The sequence below is a fragment of the Camelus dromedarius genome, chromosome 20 (assembly GCF_036321535.1).
Source record: "Camelus dromedarius isolate mCamDro1 chromosome 20, mCamDro1.pat, whole genome shotgun sequence".
Classification (NCBI taxonomy): domain Eukaryota; kingdom Metazoa; phylum Chordata; class Mammalia; order Artiodactyla; family Camelidae; genus Camelus; species Camelus dromedarius.
In genome coordinates this window covers 37,362,341-37,380,505 of record NC_087455.1, presented here as the reverse complement: position 1 = coordinate 37,380,505, position 18,165 = coordinate 37,362,341, and the positions used below count along the sequence as shown (strand labels likewise).

The window sequence follows — 18,165 nt, the reverse complement described above, 5'->3', positions numbered from 1 at the left end:
ACTTTGAATTCATACTTAGGTGGTCTGAGAAATACGGTTTGATGATGCATTCCACAGACAGAGAATGTATGTTTCTGTTTATGACAAATGCCCTGGGATACTGCTAGTACGGAACCACTTGAAGTTCATCCGTCACTTCAGGCATCCCCTGGACCATGAAGGTAGAGAAATTGAACTTCCAACTCTAATGTGGAATGAGGTACATTTTCAGGAGGTTTTTGCACCCATAGCTAAGACTGAGACAGTTTATTTGTCATTTTCCTTTATCCACGGGTGCTGGTCCTTTGTGTGCTTCAATTCCAACCCTCTACCTTGACTCACCTCTGGCTTCCCCAGAAGTTGTTAAAATATGAAACTTGAAGTTTCTAGGTAAAGAAAATGCACGCAGGACAGCAGGGATTTCGGTGCTAGATTATGAGGCTGTTTCTCAGTTTCCTGTTAATTTTGGACATTCTTGGTTTTCTCTTTCTTAGAAACTCTGCCGTGCATTTAAAATAATATTTGTCATAATATATCTACCACTTTATAGTAACTTTTTAAAGATATGAAACTAATCCTATTGCCAAAATGGAGCTTTCAAGAAATTTTTAAATGTAAATATTACCTTCCAATTTATGGGTTTGAAAATAGGCACTAAGAACTGATTTTAAATAGCCTGTATAATCATATAGAAGACTTTTTCAGGAAGAACACAGTATAATCCACTTGTCTTTTATATATGTGCTCCATGCATTTTTAATCATCTGTGAACTGGGGGAGTCTTTATTTCTTGTAATCCACCCAGGAGGGTGTGTGTGTGTGTGTGTGTGTGAGCGTTAGCAGGCTGCATTATGTTAGCTAGATAATACCATGGAAACACTCCCACCGCGAACACTTGAATTAATCTTTAGGACGCTCACGAAGATTTCAACTCTCTCCTCAGCCTATGTATATATCCTTAAAACAAGCCTTGATACAAACCCAATTTTAAGAAAAGGCAAGCCAAGGCTGTAGTTTCAAACTATAGCCTGTTTCTTCATATAGTGACCATTCACTTTCTTGAATGTATTGCAGAAGTGGTGGGTGCTGTCTCTCACTATAATATCTCAGATTTCCCAGTGTAGGACACTGTTGTATGACATTACAGGTGCAAAGAGATCATTTGTACAGCTTGCTGTCGGTAGGTACCATATTGCAATGTGACAATACACCATATTTCATCAATTTCTAGGATGTGTATTTTTTCAGTTTCTAAGATGCAAATTTTTTCAGTTTTTAACATCTACAAAGTTGGGGTGCGTCTTGCACTGGAAAGGTGTATAAAGTTTAATTGCAAATATTTTAATTTTCTACTGGTGTACCAAATATCAAAATAATGATGCATCTTGTAACTAATGGCAATTATATTATAAATCGGTGCTTGATGTTGTCTCAGAGGTCCCCTAAACTGTTCTCACTTTTGTAAATTTGCTTTTCCTCTCCTGTTCTGATGGGGTGACTTCCATTATTCTGTCTTTCAGATTGTGCACGCTTTCTTCTGTGTCACCTAGACTGATGTTAATTACTTCTAGTTATTTCTCTTGTCAGTTAGTGTGTTCTTCAGCTCTGACTGGTCATTCGTAATATGTTCTAGTTCTTGTCAAAGATCACACTGTGCTCATCTATTCTTTTCCCTAGTTCAGTCAGGATTCTTATTACTAGTGCTCTGAGCTCTTTATGTGGTAAAGTATTTATCTCTGTTTTATTAGGTTCTTTTCTTATACTTTATTTGAAACATAATCCTCTCTCTTTGAATTTTGCTTAAACTTCTCACCTCTGAAATTTCGTGAAATAGTTTTCTGTTCTTGAATGGTGTCCTTGTGGGGGGCATCCCTATGGGTGGGAGAACTGAGTCTGAAATGAATATGGGTCATGTCTTCTCTTGGGATGTGTTGGCAGCTGCTGCCTTGGTGGTGAGATGGGCTGGAGATGGAGACAGGTGTGAGCTGGGGCCTCTTTGGTGCTCGGTGATACTCACAGCCCTGTTTGGGGCAGCAGTGGGGCAACAGGTGCTGGAACAATTTTTGAGGTTCAGGTCTGAGCTGATTCCTTTCCTTTGAAGTGTGCACACTCACCCCATCAATACTACCTCTGCCCTAGTGCAGGGCAGCTCTGGAGCAAGAGGGGCTGGTGCAGGCACCTGGACTGGGGCGCACACTTCAACAGTCCCAGCAAGCCAGTCAGAGCCTCAGGCAGCCCTCAGTCTGCTGCCTCTGCATGCATGCCAGCAATGGCTGCCCTTCTGTGTTCAGAGGCAGGGTTGGGCCTGAGCCAGCTCCATTCTCACTAAGTGTGCATGCTTTTCTTGGCAGCAGCAGCCTTTGCATTAGTTGAGAGCTATGCCAGAGTAAGAGAGCGTGGAGCAGGCTGCCAGGGCTGGCTGGGGTATCCACTGGGGCAGGAGCAGGAAGCCAGCCACAGCCCTGGGCAGTTTTCAGACCACTTCATCCATGCTGTCCCAGGAGGGTAAGCAAGTGTGTGCATGCTCTTCAGAAGAACTCTTGGTTTCTTATAACCCTCTGGTAAATCCCACTGGTTTTCAAACCAGCTGAGAGGCCTTATCTTCCCAGTGTTGGACCGCAGGGCTGGGTGCCAAGCATGTGGCTTGAACCCACTCCCCAGGGAGGATCCCTGAATCCGTGATCCTCTTCTGTGTCGCCTGCAAGGGGCATGGATTTCAACTTGATTGCTTCTCTTCTCTTCTCTTCCTACCCAACTCTGTGGATCCTTCTTTACAGCCCAGGGTGTAAGACCCTTTCTGCCAGGCTCCAGTTTGTTTTCAGTGAGAGTTGCTCCACGTGTATATGTATTTTTGATGCGCTCATCGAGTGTAGTGAGCTCTGTGTTCTCTTACTCTGCCATCTTGATCTATTTTTAAGTCTCATTGGATAAAAATATTTGCCTATTTATTATTCTGAAGAAGTGATTCATTCCTAGGAATATTTGTTCCTGAATAAAAAGTTCCTGTAGTACTTTGGTATTTTATTCATAAATGGGTCACAAAGGCAAATTATATCCAAAAATGTATTAGTGCTTATATATATTAGGTATCTACTGTTTCCCATGCATTACACCATTTGGCAATTCTCACAATATTTTAATACCCAATTATTCCTTCTGTCACAGAGTTTGCTTGGATCAAAAACAAGGATAATTTGTTTTTGAAAACAGGTAATATATGATGTTTTGAAGATGCATTTGTCTGACAAATTCAGTGACTTAGGCCTATTTACTCTCAATAATGTAAGACTGTGGTTAAAATATGTGATCATCTGACACATAAACTGTTTAGGGGGAGACAAGTTACAAGTGAATGTTACCCTTGAGGTATTTCATGTGCATAAAAATTATAGTCAAAGAAAAATGTATGAGCAATAATGTGGAAAGTAGCCTATTTGAAAGAAGGAACTCTGGTGATATTTTATTATCAACATCAACAAACATATATTCAGCCCCATTTATGCATAAATACAGCTCTGTGGTCTTTTTTTCACTTTTTTATTGAGTTATAGTCATTTTACAGTGTTGTGTCAAATTCCAGTGTAGAGCACAATTTTTCAGTTATACATGAACATACATACATTCATTGTCACATTCTCTTTCGCTATGAGCCACCACAAGATCCTGTATATATTTCCCTGTGCTATACAGTACAATCTTGTTTATCTATTCCACATTTTGAAATCCCAGTCCCTTCCCACCCCCTGTCCCCCTGGCAACCACGAGTTTGTATTCTCTGTTTATGAGTCTGTTTCTGTTTTGTATTTTTGTTTTTTGTTTTTTATTTAGATTCTGCATATGAGCGATCTCATGGTATTTTTCTTCCTCTTTCTGGCTTACTTCACTTAGGATGAGATTCTCCGGGAACATCCATGTTGCTGCAAATGACGTTATGTTGTCAGTTTTTATGGCTGAATAGTATTCCATTGTATAAATATACCACTTCTTCTTTATCTAGTCATCTGTTGATGGACATTTAGGCTGTTTCCATGTCTTGGCTATTGTAAATAGTGCTGCTATGAACATTGGGGTGCAGGTGTCATTTTGAAGTAGGGTTTCTTCTGGATATATGCCCAGGAGCGGGATTCCTGGGTCATACGGTAAGTCTATTCCTAGTCTTTTGAGGAATCTCCATACTGTTTTCCACAGTGGCTGCACCAACCTGCATTCCTACCAGCAGTGTAGGAAGGTTCCCTTTTCTCCACAGCCTCTCCAGCATTTGTCACTTGTGGACTTTCGAATGGTGGCCATTCTGATTGGTGTGAGGTTGATACCTCATTGTAGTTTTGATTTGCATTTCTCTGATAATTAGTGATAGTGAGCATCTCTTCAGGTTCCTATTGATCATTTGAATTTCTTCCTTGGAGAATTGCTTGTTTAGGTCTTCTGCCCATTTTTGGATTGGGTTGTTTGTTTTTTTTCTTATTAAATCGTGTGAGCTGCTTATATATTCTGGAGATCAAGCCTTTGTCAGTTTCATTTGCAAAAATTTTCTCCCATTCTGTAGGTTGTCATTTTGTTTACTTATGGTTTCCTTTGCTGTGCAGAAGCTTGTAATTTTCATTAGGCCCCATTTGTTTATTCTTGCTTTTATTTCTATTGCTTGGGTAGACTGTTCTAAGAGAATATTTTTGAGATGTATGTCAGATAATGTTTTGCCTACATTTTCTTCTAAGAGGTTTATTGTATCTTGTCTTATGTTTAAGTCTTTGATCCATTTTGAGTTGATTTTTGTGTATGGTGTAAGGGAGTGTTCTAGCTTCATTCATTTACATGCTGCTGTCCAGTTTTCCGAACACCATTTGCTGAAGAGACTGTCTTTATTCCATTGTGTATTCTTGCCTCCTTTGTCAAAGGTTAGTTGACCAAAAGTTTGTGGGTTTATTTCTGGGCGCTCTGTTCTGTTCCATTGGTCCATATATCTGTTTTTGTACCAATACCATGCTGTCTTCATTACTGTAGCTCTGTAGTATTGTCTGAAGTCTGGGAGAGTTAATCCTCCAGCCTCTTTCTGTTTCTTCAGTAATGCTTTGGCAATTCTAGATCTTTTTTGTTCATATAGATTTTATTATAATTTGTTCTAGTTCTGTGAAATATGTCCTGGGTAACTTGATAGGGATTGCATTAAATCTATAGATTGCTTTGGGCAGTGTGACCGTTTTAACAATATTAATTCTTCCAATCCAGCAGCATGGGATATCTTTTCCATTTTTTAAAGTCTTCTTTAATTTTCTTAATCAGTGTTTTACAGTTCTCCGTCTATAATTCTTTCACCTCCTTGGTTAGATTTATTCCTAGGTATTTTATTACTTTGAATGCTATTTTAAAGGAGATTGTTTCTTTACTTTCTTTTTCTGTTGATTCATCATTAGTGTAAAGAAATGCAACTGATTTTTGAACGTTACTCTTGTAACCTGCTACCTTGCTGAATTCTTCAATTATTTCTAGTAGTTTGTGTGTGGATGTTTTAGGGTTTTCTATATATAGTATCATGTCATCTGCATATAGTGACACTTTTACCTCTTCTTTTCCAATTTGGATCCCTTTTATTTCTCTCTCTTGCTGGATTGCTGTGGCCAGGACTTCCAAGACTATGTTGAATAGGAGTGGTGATAGTGGGCAGCCTTGTCTTGTCCCAGATTTTAGTGGGAAGCTTTTGAGTTTCTCACCATTGAGTACTATGCTGGCTGTAGGTTTGTCATATATAGCTTTTATTATGTTGAGATATGTTCCCTCTATACCCACTTTGGTGAGAGTTTTTATCATAAATGGGTGTTGAATTCTATCAAATGCTTTTTCTGCATCGGTTGAGATGATCATGTGGTTTTTGTCCTTTCACTTGTTGATGTGATGTATTACATTGATTGATTTGCATATGTTGAACCACCCCTGTGTCCCTGGGATGAACCCACTTGATCATGATGTATAATCTTTTTTATGTTCTGTTGGATTCTATTTGCTAGTAGTTTGGTAAGGATTTTTGCATCTATGTTCATCAGTGATATTGGTCTCTAATTCTCTTTTTTGGTGGTGTCTTTGCCTGGTTTTGGTATCACGGTGATGGTGGCTTCATAGAATGAGTTTGAGAGTATTCCCTCTTTTTCAATCTTCTGAAAGAGTTTGAGAAGGACTGGTATGAGTTCTTCTTTGTATGTTTGATAGAATTCTCTGGTGAAGCCGTCCGGTTCTGGACTTTAACTTGTAGGGAGGTTTTTTTATTGCTAATTAGATTTCATTTCTAGTGATCGGTTTGTTCAAGTGTTCAGTTTCTTTTTGATTCAGTCTTGGTGGACTGTATGTTTCCAGAAACTTGTCCATCTCCTCTAGGTTATCCATTTTGGTTCCATGTAGTTTTTCATAATATTCTCATATGATATTCTGTATTTCTGTGTTATTTGTTGTAATTTCTCCATTTTCCTTTCTTATTTTGCTAATTTGTGCACTTCTTCCTTCTTTGTGAGTTTGGCCAGAGGTTTGTCAATTTTATTTACTCTTTCAAAAAAACCGGCTTTTGGTTTGATTGATTTTTTTCTATTGTTTTTTTAATCTCTATGTTATTTCCTCCCTGATTTTTATTATTTCCTTCCTTCTGCTACCTTTTGGGGTTTTTTGCTCTTCTTTTTCTACTTCTTTTAGCTGGTAGGTCAGATTGTTTATTTGAGATTGTTCTTCTTTTTTGAGGAAGGCCTGTATCACTATAAACTTCCCTCTTAGCACTGCCTTTGCTGCGTCCCATAAGTTTTGTGTGGTTGTATTTTCATTTTCATTTGTCTCAAGGTACTTTTTAATTTCAACTTTGATTTCAACATTGACCTGGTGATTTTTTAATAGCATGTTGTTTAATCTCCATGCTTTCCTTTTTTTCTCCTTTGTTTCTCTGTAGTTGATTTCTAGTTTCATGGCATTGTGGTCAGTAAAGATGCTTGAGATAATTTCTATCTTCTTAAAATTGTTGAGGCTTCTTTTGTGCCCAAGTACATGATCAATCCTAGAAAATATTCCATGTGCACTTGAAAAGAATGTATATCCTAGTTTTTGAGGGTGTAATGCTCTGAAAATATCCACGAAATCTAATTTTTCTATTGTATTATTTAATTTCTCTGTTGCCTTATTTATTTTCTATCTGGAAGATCTGTCTAGTGATGTTAATGTGGTGTTAAACTCTCCAACAATGATTGTATTCCCATCAGTTTCTCCCTTTATCTCTGTTAGTAGTTGTTTTATGTACTTAGGTGCTCCTATATTGGGTGCATATATATTAATGAGTGTAATTTCCTCATCTTGTATTACTCCTTTAATCATTATAAAATGTCCTTCTTTATCTTTCCATATAGCCCTTGTTTTAAAGTCTGTTTTGTCTGAAATCAGTACTGCTACACCTGAGTTTTTGGCTTTCCCATTTGCATGGAATATCCTTTTCCATCCTTTCACTCTCAATCTATATGTGTCCTTCTCCCTAAAGTGGGTCTCTGGTATGCAGCATATTGAAGGTTCTTGCTTTATTATCCAGTCTGCCACTATATGTCTTTTGACTGGAGCATTTGGCCCATTAACATTTACAGTAATTAATGATAGATGAGTATTTATTGCCATTTTGAACTTATTTTTGCAGTTGATTTGGTATTTCCTCTTTGTTCCTTTCTTCTTTATTTTGTGGTTTGTTAATTTTCCTTTGTATTATCGTGGATTTTATTTAGTTTTTGTGACTCACTTGTGAGTTTTTGGCTTGTGGTTACCCTTTTTTGTAAGTCTATTAACCTATTACTATAACTGTTTATGCTGAACAGATAGTACTGTAATCTGAAACCCATCCTACCGAGAACAAAAAGTTTAAAAGAAAAAGAAAAAAAAATACTCCATATTTTTTTGCTTCCCTCTCCCACTCTTAATGTCTTGTTTTACAATTTTGTGTTTATTGTAGTTACCGCCTTTCCAGTTATGCGTTTCTCGTTTTTGTAATATCCTGCTGCTTTTCTATTTAGACTAGACCTGTCAATATTTCTTTTAGCATGGGTTTAGTGTTGCTAAACTCTTTTAGTTTTTGCTTGTCTGTGAAGTTCTTTATCTCTCCTTCTATTCTAAAGGATAGCCTTGCTGCATAGAGTATCCTAGGCTGCATCTTTTTTTCATTCAGGACTTTAAGTATATCTTGCCACTCCCACCTGGCCTATAGTGTTTTTGTAGAGAAATCAGCTGAGAGCCTTATGAGGGTTCCCTTGTAATTCATTCTTTGTTTTTCTCTTGCTGCCTTCAGGATCATTTCTTTATCCTTGACTCTGGCCATCTTGATTATGATATGTCTTGGTGTGGGTCTGTTTGGGTTCTTCCTGTTTGGGCCCCTCTGAGCCTCCTGTACTTGGATATCTGATTCCTTCTTTAGGTTTGGGAAGTTTTCGTTCTTGATTTCTTCAAATACTTTTTCAATCCCCTTTGTTCTTTCTTCCCCTTCTGGAACCCCTATTATGTGTAGATTGGCACACTTTATATTATCCCATAGGTTCCTTATATTGTTTTCATCAGATTTTATTTGTTTTTCTCTCAGTTGTTCTGATTGGGTGCTTTCTGTTGTCCTGTCTTCTAGGTCACTTATTTGTTCCTCTGCATTATCTAGCCTGCTTTTCACAGCCTTTAGGTCAGTTCTCATGTCAGCCAATGAATTTACCAATTCTACTTGGCTCTTCTTTGTAGCTTCAATTTTATTTTTGACATATTTTATGTCTCTAAACACTATCTCTTTTAGTTTCTTCAGTACTTTGATCACTCCTTTTTTGAAATCTTGATCTAGTAGGCCATCAATGTCTATTTCATTGATCATGCTTTCAGGGGATTTCTCTTGATCTTTTAATTGGGAGTGGTTCCTCTGCTTCTTCATATTGCTCATACCTCTCTGGCACTGTGGCTTATGGAGTATCAGTTATCTGTTGTGGTCCTTATTTATCTATCTAAAGCCTATGCAGGAATAAAACTTAAAAAAGAGAATTTTGAAAGAAAGGAGAAAAAAAAGGTTTGAAAACAGTGTATAATCAGTAATAGAAGAGCAAATTGAAGCAGAATAGCATTTGAGTTGAGATGTCTTTTAAAAACCTTAAAAAAAGGAGAAAAGATCAGAAAACAATATTTGAGACCTGTGTATAATCAATAACAGGAGATCAAAACCAAGAGAAATAAAAATGCAATGAAGTGGATTTTTAAAAGTAGTACAAATAAAAATAAAAATATTTTAAAAGAAAAATTTTAAATGGATTTAAACTGGAGACACATACAATTGTTGCAAAAGTAAATTTTTAAAAGGTAATAGAAAATAGAACAGATTTTAACAAAAGATAAAAGAATTTTAACAGTGGGGGGGAAAAGGTTTGAAAACTGTATAATCAATAACAGAAGAGCAAGTTGAAGCAAAATAGCAATCGAGTTGAGACATCTTTTAAAAACCTTAATAAAAAGGAGAAAAAAAATAAAAAATCAATATTTGAAACCTGTGAATAATCAATAACAGGAGGTCAAAACCAAAAGAATTAAAAATGAAATGAGGTGGATTTTTAAAAAATAATAGTAATAAGTTTTAAGAGAAAAATTTAAAAGGGATTAAAACTGTAAACATATACAACTGTTTAAAAAGTAAAGATTAAAAAGGTAATAGAAAATAAAATAGATATAAAAAAGATTAAAAAAAAAAAAAAGGATGTGTTCTCCTGGAGACTGTGAGCTCTTGATGGTTTTTATCGAGAAGTCTGTCTTCGCCCTGTTTCACAAACTCAGCTTGCTGTTTCCAGAGGTCCTCCGTTGGTGCCCTCGTCTGTGCCTCTCCCAGTGCCTGTCAGTCAAGCAGATCGCACCCCCTCCCAACACTGGGTCAGGTGCTGCTCTCTTTCGTGGTAGGCAGGCGGGTCACTCCCCCTGCAGATGCCGCAGTCAGATGCTGTGCTCAGGCGAGGCAGGTGGGCGGCTCAGGCCCCCTCCCAGCACTGCGGTCATGTGTTGCGTTCCTGCCAGAAGGGTGGGTGGCCGACCGCCCTCTCCAGGTACTGGTTGCTACTGCTGCTCTGTGCAGCTGCCCGCTCCGCCTCGGGTCGGTGCTCCGAAGGCGGGATCGGGGAAGACCACAGAATGGCCCCAAATCTCAGCTCCTTGTTTGTCTTGGAGGCACGAGTTCTCTGAGGTACCAGGGCAGAAAGATCCTATCTGCCTCGGGCTGTAAACAAGTCTCAGTCTTGCCTATGAGGTTGCGGAGCCCCCTGTGTGGATTCAGGTCTTGGCCCCGCCCCCGCCCGGGCGCTGCGCACAGGAGGAGATGGCGGCTGTGGCTGCGCCCCGCCTCTCTTCTCGGGAGAAGTACCAGTAATGGCGCTGCCGGTCTGAGGAGAGAAAGGTTACGGTGCCCCTCCCCACAGGGCACACCAGCCCTCTTGCTTTGCTTTTTTCGCAATTTATGGGAGACTGAGGTTGTTCTGTTCCGTATCCCCTCCCAGGCACAGCGTGCAGCCCCCTGAAGTCCCTCGGGGCTGCCTCAGTGCAGGGACATCAATGTTGCTGCAAATGGCATTATGTTGTGTTTTTATGGCTGAATAGTATTCCATCATATAAATAAAACCACATCTTCTTTATCCAGTCATCTGTTGATGGACATTTAGGTTGTTTCCATGTCTGGGCTATTGTAAATAGTGCTGCTGTGAACATTGGGGTGCTGGTGAAATATTTTCTGATTTCTAACAAAGAACATCTAGTTAAGATAGGACTTAGATATTATTTAAATTTATTGGTTATTTGATAACATTTTATTCCAAAATTAGAGCCTTATTTTCTCTTTTGCTAACCTGCAAAACTACAATTCACTTAATTCTTGGGAATCTGCAGTTTGAAAATATTTTGATCTGTTGTTCTGTCATCTAAGATTTCCAGAGACCTATCTGAACTTAACCTCAGTCTGTTTGCAAGACTCTAATTAAGGACCAGTTCTTTACTTTTTTATTTTATTAAGTCTTAATCTTGATATGGTATTCTCCTAATTTTAAAAGTGTGTCATTTAAAAATGAAAGTGTAAGAATGTTTAAAGAAATAAGACATAGACAATAGTGTAAGCCAGTTAGTATTTAAAAAGTAACAGTTTGGGAGGCAGTAGAAAAAGAGAAAAAAAAAGAATCTTTGTAAAAAGTGAATTTTTTCCTGTTATCAAAGCTGGCACAGATGTCTCACACAACAGGGAGAGCTCCTGGGACTCAGATCAAAAGGCAGTCAGAAGCCTACCTCCTGCTGCATGCGATCGTATCTGATCTCACAGACAAGGAGACACTGAGACTGGATGTCGTTGACTTGATTAACTTTTAAATAGAGCAGATACAAACAGGGAAGACTCTGCTCTGATTTTTGTAATTAACCTAGATGATTCATAGTGGGCTAATGGCAAAGGTTTCCACTCTTCTGTCACCCAGATTGGCAAGAGCTTGCTTTCTAAGGGATGATCTGACAGGTAAAATGCACAGGTAGTCTTCAAAGAACCCTGATTTCCAAAGCATCCTGCTTCTAATGCAAAGAATCTCACTTGAATGACTCCCAGCCCCGTTCCAGCTCCACACAAAGGAAGTATGTGGGTTGAAATATTTATATTCTGGTTCTCCAAAGGCACAAATGGAAATAGTAATAAATCTTTATTAACAATTTCCACTTAATTATTAATTGAACACATATTAGTGACTTGAATGAACATTATTGGGATCTCTGAAATATACTGTTAGCCTTCATTTGCCCACATCCTTTTTAACAGACATGAAGGACTTTCCTGTGTTTGGAAAAAGAGGCATAATCTGGGTATCAGGTAACACCTGTAAATTTTTTTTTACTGCATTATTAGACCAATAAAAGTTCCTTCTACCAATCTCTCAGATTCTGAGGTTTGCTCAAAGGAACACATGCCTTAGGTCAGCATATCAGTTTTTTTGGGAGTTCAGCATGCAAAGATCCCTTTTTTATACCTTCACAACCAATACATTTGTTGAGAATAAAAAGAACCAGGCTTTGACATTTTCCAGCTTGCTATCTATTTAATTTTCCATCTGCTTCTTTTGCCGCTGCCTTCCAAGGGAACACGTGCTGCATATCTGAGAGAAGGAAAAGGAGAGTGGAGCTGCGCCAGCTGGGTTTGCAGTCCTAAACCCCAGGATCCAGAAAGAGGGGAGGAAAGAAGTCTAACAAATGGTCCAGAAAATGAAATAAGGACAAACAATCTGTTAAAAGTAAAGCTGTGTTTCCCTTTGTTGTAGAGCCCACATAACTGGGCAAGCTGGGCAGCAGCGTCTGCCACCAGCCAGGGCTAGACGCAGGGGAAGGCAGCTGGTGACTGGGAAGAGCTCAGGCACTCCCCCTCGTGCCTGAATCTCCACGTGGTCCCACGTTCCTCGTGTAGGCTTTAAGCATTTCTGGATCAGGTGCTGTGAGCCAGGCTTTGTTCTGGGCATTCTGGAGGCAGAGATGACTAAGACTCATTCCCTAGTCTTTAAAGAGCTAACCTAGGATGGCGGAGACAGACAAGCAAGCAATGTATTACAACAGAAAAATGCTAAATGTGTACCCTAGGAGGAGAAAAGTGTTACGGGAACACACAGAGGGGAAAGGGTGTGTGCCTAATCCTGTGAAGGAAAGTGGTGGTTCAAGGGAGGAAAGGCAATACACAGACAATGCCACCAGCTGAATTTGGAAGGATAGATGGGAATATTGGAAAACAAGCTTTTTTTTCTCCTTAGCATCAAGGGCAGTGCATAACAGCAGATCTTCAAAACTGACTAAAAAAACTGAATCCCCCAAGGCTTAAACCTCCCCACCACTCCTCTCGATGTCAAGGCATCAGCATTTCTGTCAAATGTACCACTTGGGTTGTGCCATCTCAATTTTATCCGGAGAGTCGCTAAATGAGGCTGGCAAATTCTCAAGATGAGAGGCAAATCTCAGCATAACCATTTCTTAATTTGCTATGATAGGACAACGATGGAGCAGCCAGTTGTCTGATTTTAACTGTCCTTAAGTATCTAACTCTAACATCACCAAAGTCTTTGTACATGAGACCACAGTAGCAAATACAATCAATTCTCAGAGTTAGGTGATCACGTGCAAACATTCAAGTGTTGAATGAGTATCTGCTTTGGGCACCACAGGCTTACAGAAGCATAAGGCGTGACCTTTGCCTCTCAGAAGCTAAAATCAATAGCAGTGACCAGAGTGTTTAAATTGGATAACGCAAAAACAAAATCTCCCTTCTTACAGTTCTGACACGACAAATATTTAACATTTCAGTGAGGAAGGAAAGAATAAGGCCAGTGCAGTGCTGCATAGCGCAATAAATGCATACTTCCTTCACTGTGACGTGGTGTCTGCAAATAAGAATTAACGCTTTCATCATTTGCTTTATATTAGTGCAGTGTATACTGAGAGCCACATACAGTTGGCATGATCTCTCACTACACAATTATGCCTTCTCATCATTTTAATATACTTTATTTTAAACCTATGCTTTAGGAAAATGGAAGAACTGTGGGTAACGAATCAGGCACACCTTCTTTTTCTATCATCACATTTTCTTTTCATCTCAAAGTTTTACTCAACTCTATAAACACAGTGAGAAATAATTTTTGAAGCTTTTATTGCCACTGAATGGCAAGCTATTTGACCACATGAAATATTTTGTGTAGTTTTTATCTTGAATTAACTCACCAAAGTCCATATAGTTACTATAGCATGTAATATTTTGTTTTATAGTTAGTTGTTAGTTGGAGTTTAAAGACGTTAAAGTTTTAAATTTTTAACTAAGATACGATGACAAGAAAATTTCCTGTGTTGTTCACCTGCAAAAACAAAAAAGAACTTTTAAAAAGAGACTAATGATTGAAACCTTTTATGATTTTAAAATAGGAAAGAAATGAAGTTTTCTATGACAAATTCCAAAGAAACTTGCATCAGGAGGCCAGAGGTTCCATATTTCCTAGTTTAGAGTTGATAGAAGTGCAGAATATTTTTGAGTTTGGAAGTATGCCAGAGTCCTCAGTCTGATTTGTAAGGAAGAGAGAGACCTGACACCCAGAAAGGTTAATTAACTAAATCTTGTTTGCTTGGGTTTACAACCACGGCCCCAAGAATCCCTAGCACATTGTATTTCCTGGCATTACCATCACTCCTTTCAGATTTGTATTTTCAACCGTGAAATAATCATTTTTGTTTAGTAACGGAGCCAAATAAATCCTGTCCTTGACTGAACTTAACATCTGTCATTTCCACCTGAGACTCTAGAAAATCAGATTTAGCTGGCTAGTCCCATGACCTGAAAAAGTGGTTCTGACACCGTTTAATTCCATGCCAACCAGGTTTTATTTTCTTTCTTGGTTCTCCCTGAGACATTAGAGGATGACAGCAGGAAGTGGCGCCATCCACAACCCGCCTGTACCTAAACTCCGCTCTGGCAAGTGTAGCTGTTGTGTTTGCGATGGTCTCTATACATGTGGGGCTGTTTGGATGAATGGTACTTGTGGCTGAGATGTTGCACCAGAAGTTAGATGCAGATGAGTTTGGAGTAAAGTTCCTGAAGGAGAGACATTAGCGTATTTAGTAAACTGTTTAAATATTCCAAGCCTAACGTTTTCTGAATTTTGAGATAACTACACATAATTTCCTTTGGCTTCAGTGTAATGCAAACCAGGCATAATAAATACATTAAGAGGGAATTAAGCCAGTTGCTGACATGAGACTACATTTAGTCGATAACAGAAAACAAATCCAGAGTTAGTCACATTCCAGCCTTTTCTCCAGATCATTTTTCTCCTTTGCTGCAGATGTCTATTCCATAATTCAACTGAGTAGAGTCCTTTTTTTTTCTAATCATGAGGCAGGTGCAATGGGCGATGAGATATTCCATTCATTTCTGCAGCTCTGTTATTCAGCTTCTCGTGGGTAGAAGAGAGCTCTGCCCCAGTTTCCAGGGCCCAACACGTCTTCTGTCCTCTTTGTCTCTTTTTCGGGAGGGTTAATCTGAGATGGATGGATACACGAGGAAAAACCTTCCTGGTTATTTTTTCCTACCGTAACTTCTGATTGCATTTGTTTTGTCATCCTTAGGACTACCAAGAGGCTTCCAATTTGGAACAATTTGTAACTCGATTTTTATTGAAAGAGACCTTGAATCAGCTGCAGTCGCTCCAGAATTCTCTGGAATGTGCCATGGAAACTACAGAGGAGCAAACCCGTCAAGAAAGGCAAGTTGAATGTTTTCATATGACCCCATGTTAGGGCATCATACTTAGACCACTGAAAACTAAACATGAGAATGAATAGATTTAAACACAATGACAGGGGCCTCCACTGGCTGCAAGCCTTATATTTGCCTCTAAAAAAGACCATTCTCTCTTTTCTTTTTGTTTCCATCATTTATTGAACAAATTTTAATTGAGAATTTAGTAGACAGAAAAGACTTAAAAGCGTGTGACAATGTAAAGATACATTTTACATAGTCCCAGTTCTTTAGAAGGCTGAAGTCTATTACATAAATAAAATACAAATACTAAAACTATAATACAAGGTACAAAATGATAAGTACCACAGAGACGGGGAAATACATTGCCAAAGGATCTTAAAAGAGTAAAAGATTGAATATGGATGGGGGCATAAAAGACAGTTTCATGGAGTTTCTAGTGACATCTGAACTAATCTTGTTAATGGGTATATTTGAAAATATAGAAATGATGGAAAAAAACCTTAACAGCCTCCATGAGCCTAGTAGGACACTTGAAAATTCAATAGGTCTAATTATTTAAGGAAATAGGGAAAAGTGAGTGATCGGAAAAGATTTTAAAATTCAATGCCATAGATTGAAATCACTGAGAAGATAAGTCGTGATAATATAGTAGTTATATAAATAATGGCACTAATGCCAAAGAGAAACTTGGATTTGAAATGTGTAAAGCAGACATCAAAATAATTGTAACCAACAGTCGATACTTGGAGTTACCATTTTCACCTTGCAGTCTGGAAAAGGGCTTGGCAAAACCTGTGCTCATGAAACATATTTTTGCATGTGTTACTTTAAACCTGGGGATATATTTTATCTTACTTCTGCATTTTAGGTTAGTAAGTTTTCTGAGCAGGCTGGTAATAGACTACTCTGTAGGGCCAATGTTTCTAAACAAATTAATGGCTGCATAATTATTAGGACATCTCAGAAAAACAGTGGAATTTTCAACCTTATATTTACAGTGTCAAAATGAATGAGCATCACCAAATTCTAACAAAAAACCTGTAATCTCAGGTCTAATGCGCTTGTGCAGCTGGTGAACATGGATGCGCACTCTTCAATGGATCTGTGAAGCATTTTCACATTATAAACTTAGTATTTTTGCTGTATTGGGTGATTCGGTATTGAATGGAAAAGTGTAACAATTAGCTTTAGAAAAAAAACAGCCCATCTCCTCAGATTTGTACAGAGGATAATTGAACGTCTTGAAGCACGATGACTGGTTTCATGTTCCTAATAAGAAAATGAGGCTTGATTAGTTGTCTTTTGTTCAGATTTTAATGACATAAAATGGATTCTCCATTTTTAGAAGCAATCATTTGCCACCTTAGAAGAGGCTTGAAAAAGGACTCCACCCCTTTTCTCCACCTGCACTCTTGGTTTTTTTTTTTTTTTTCCTATAGTTATTTGCCTTCTGCATTTACCACCCTAGAGGGAACGTGTGACAGCTCTTCCTTGTGTCGGGCCACAGGCTAGCCTTGAACTCTTGTGACCACTTGCAACAGCTGCATAGCAGCTGTGTCCAACGAGAAGGAGCACGATAATTCAGAGTCAGAGGAGAGCAGAAGACACTAGAGAATTAGTCTTTTATTTCTAGGTTTCTAGCTCAAAAGCAGCTTGGAAGAATGGGAAGTATTACAGGTTTAATGTCAATTTGGGGGAGCGCTATTGTATAGTATTTGACTAAGGCACCCAGGGATGCCCAAGTCCCACCCCAGTCCGAGTACTCTTCCCGGGGAGGTTCCTGGTAAAAATATATATTTGTATATATATTTTGTTTGTTTATGTGTGTGTGTATATATGTTTCTTTTATATATATATATATGTATATATATATTTGTGTTGTGTGTATTTTGTGTGTGTGTGTGTGTGTATACATGCATTTGTTTGTTTGTATGTTGTGAACAGAAAACAAGATTCCACTATGGATTTCTGCCCATAATACCCAGTGTGAAATCTCTGGTTCCCCTGAAGCATGTGAATTAGGCCCAAGCCCATAGGGGCTATCTCTCTGCCCCCACGGCCCCATCTTCCCATCAGCTAGCCACCAGAAACTAAACACCATTGTAGAAGAGACAAGCGATGTGAAAGAAGGCTGCCTTTCTCCTATGTTATCAAACAGGAGATGGGTGAAGAAGCCTCCTGGGGGCATAAGACTTGAATGGTATCTTTTGGGGGGACAGACACTCCCGGAAGGGAGGGTGTCCTCACTCACCCCATAGCACCATCTTCTCTCATGTGGCTAGCTCCTCTTCCTAGTTTGTTTGGTCGCTGTTTGGACAGCATTTTTTTCTAGGAAGCTTTCACTGATCTCAAAACAACTTTGTGCCTCCGAGTCCTCCACCGTGTAATCCCTTTGTACCCTCTGCTTGTGTTACTCACAGTCTCAGTCCCTTACTTATCTCCCCCGTTAGACTCTGAGTGTCTCTACTGCAGGGGCTTTGCTTTGCTTCCCCATACCTGGCACAACTCCGTGTTAAATACACAAAACTGAATAAATGAAAAGAGGATTCCAGGTCGAGGGAGCCATAGAGAGGAGCAAAGAGTGAGGACCTGGGACCGTGAGGAGACAAACTTACCTGGAATCTGGGGCGAAGATAGGCCTTGAAAGCCAGACCAGCTGCATTTATACTCCGTATGATCACAGACTGTCATTGGTGGTTGTAAATAAAGGAGAAATATAATAAAAATGAGTTTTTAAGGAAAATTAGTTTCACAGTAGTGTGTAGTAGAGATTTGGGGAAGAGGAGGACTAGCCCAGAGAGGAGAGATCAAATGAGTGCATCCAAAACTTCATCAGTGTGTTTTATACCAAAAAAGAGGCTCCATTAGGCTCTACATGGTCAAAAGTTGGAACCCACGGGTACCTTTAGGAATGC

The 18,165-nt window shown here is 38.9% G+C and overlaps 1 protein-coding gene across 1 annotated transcript in view; it reads left to right on the top strand.

Moving 5' to 3' along the window:
* NECAB1 (N-terminal EF-hand calcium binding protein 1) overlaps positions 1 to 18,165 on the top strand; it is a 233,463-nt gene that overhangs the window by 156,462 nt on the left and 58,836 nt on the right. Inside the window, exon 6 of the mRNA XM_031439294.2 lies at positions 15,115 to 15,251. Coding sequence (XP_031295154.2) covers positions 15,115 to 15,251 — 137 coding nt within the window. The remainder of the gene's footprint in view (positions 1 to 15,114; positions 15,252 to 18,165) is intronic.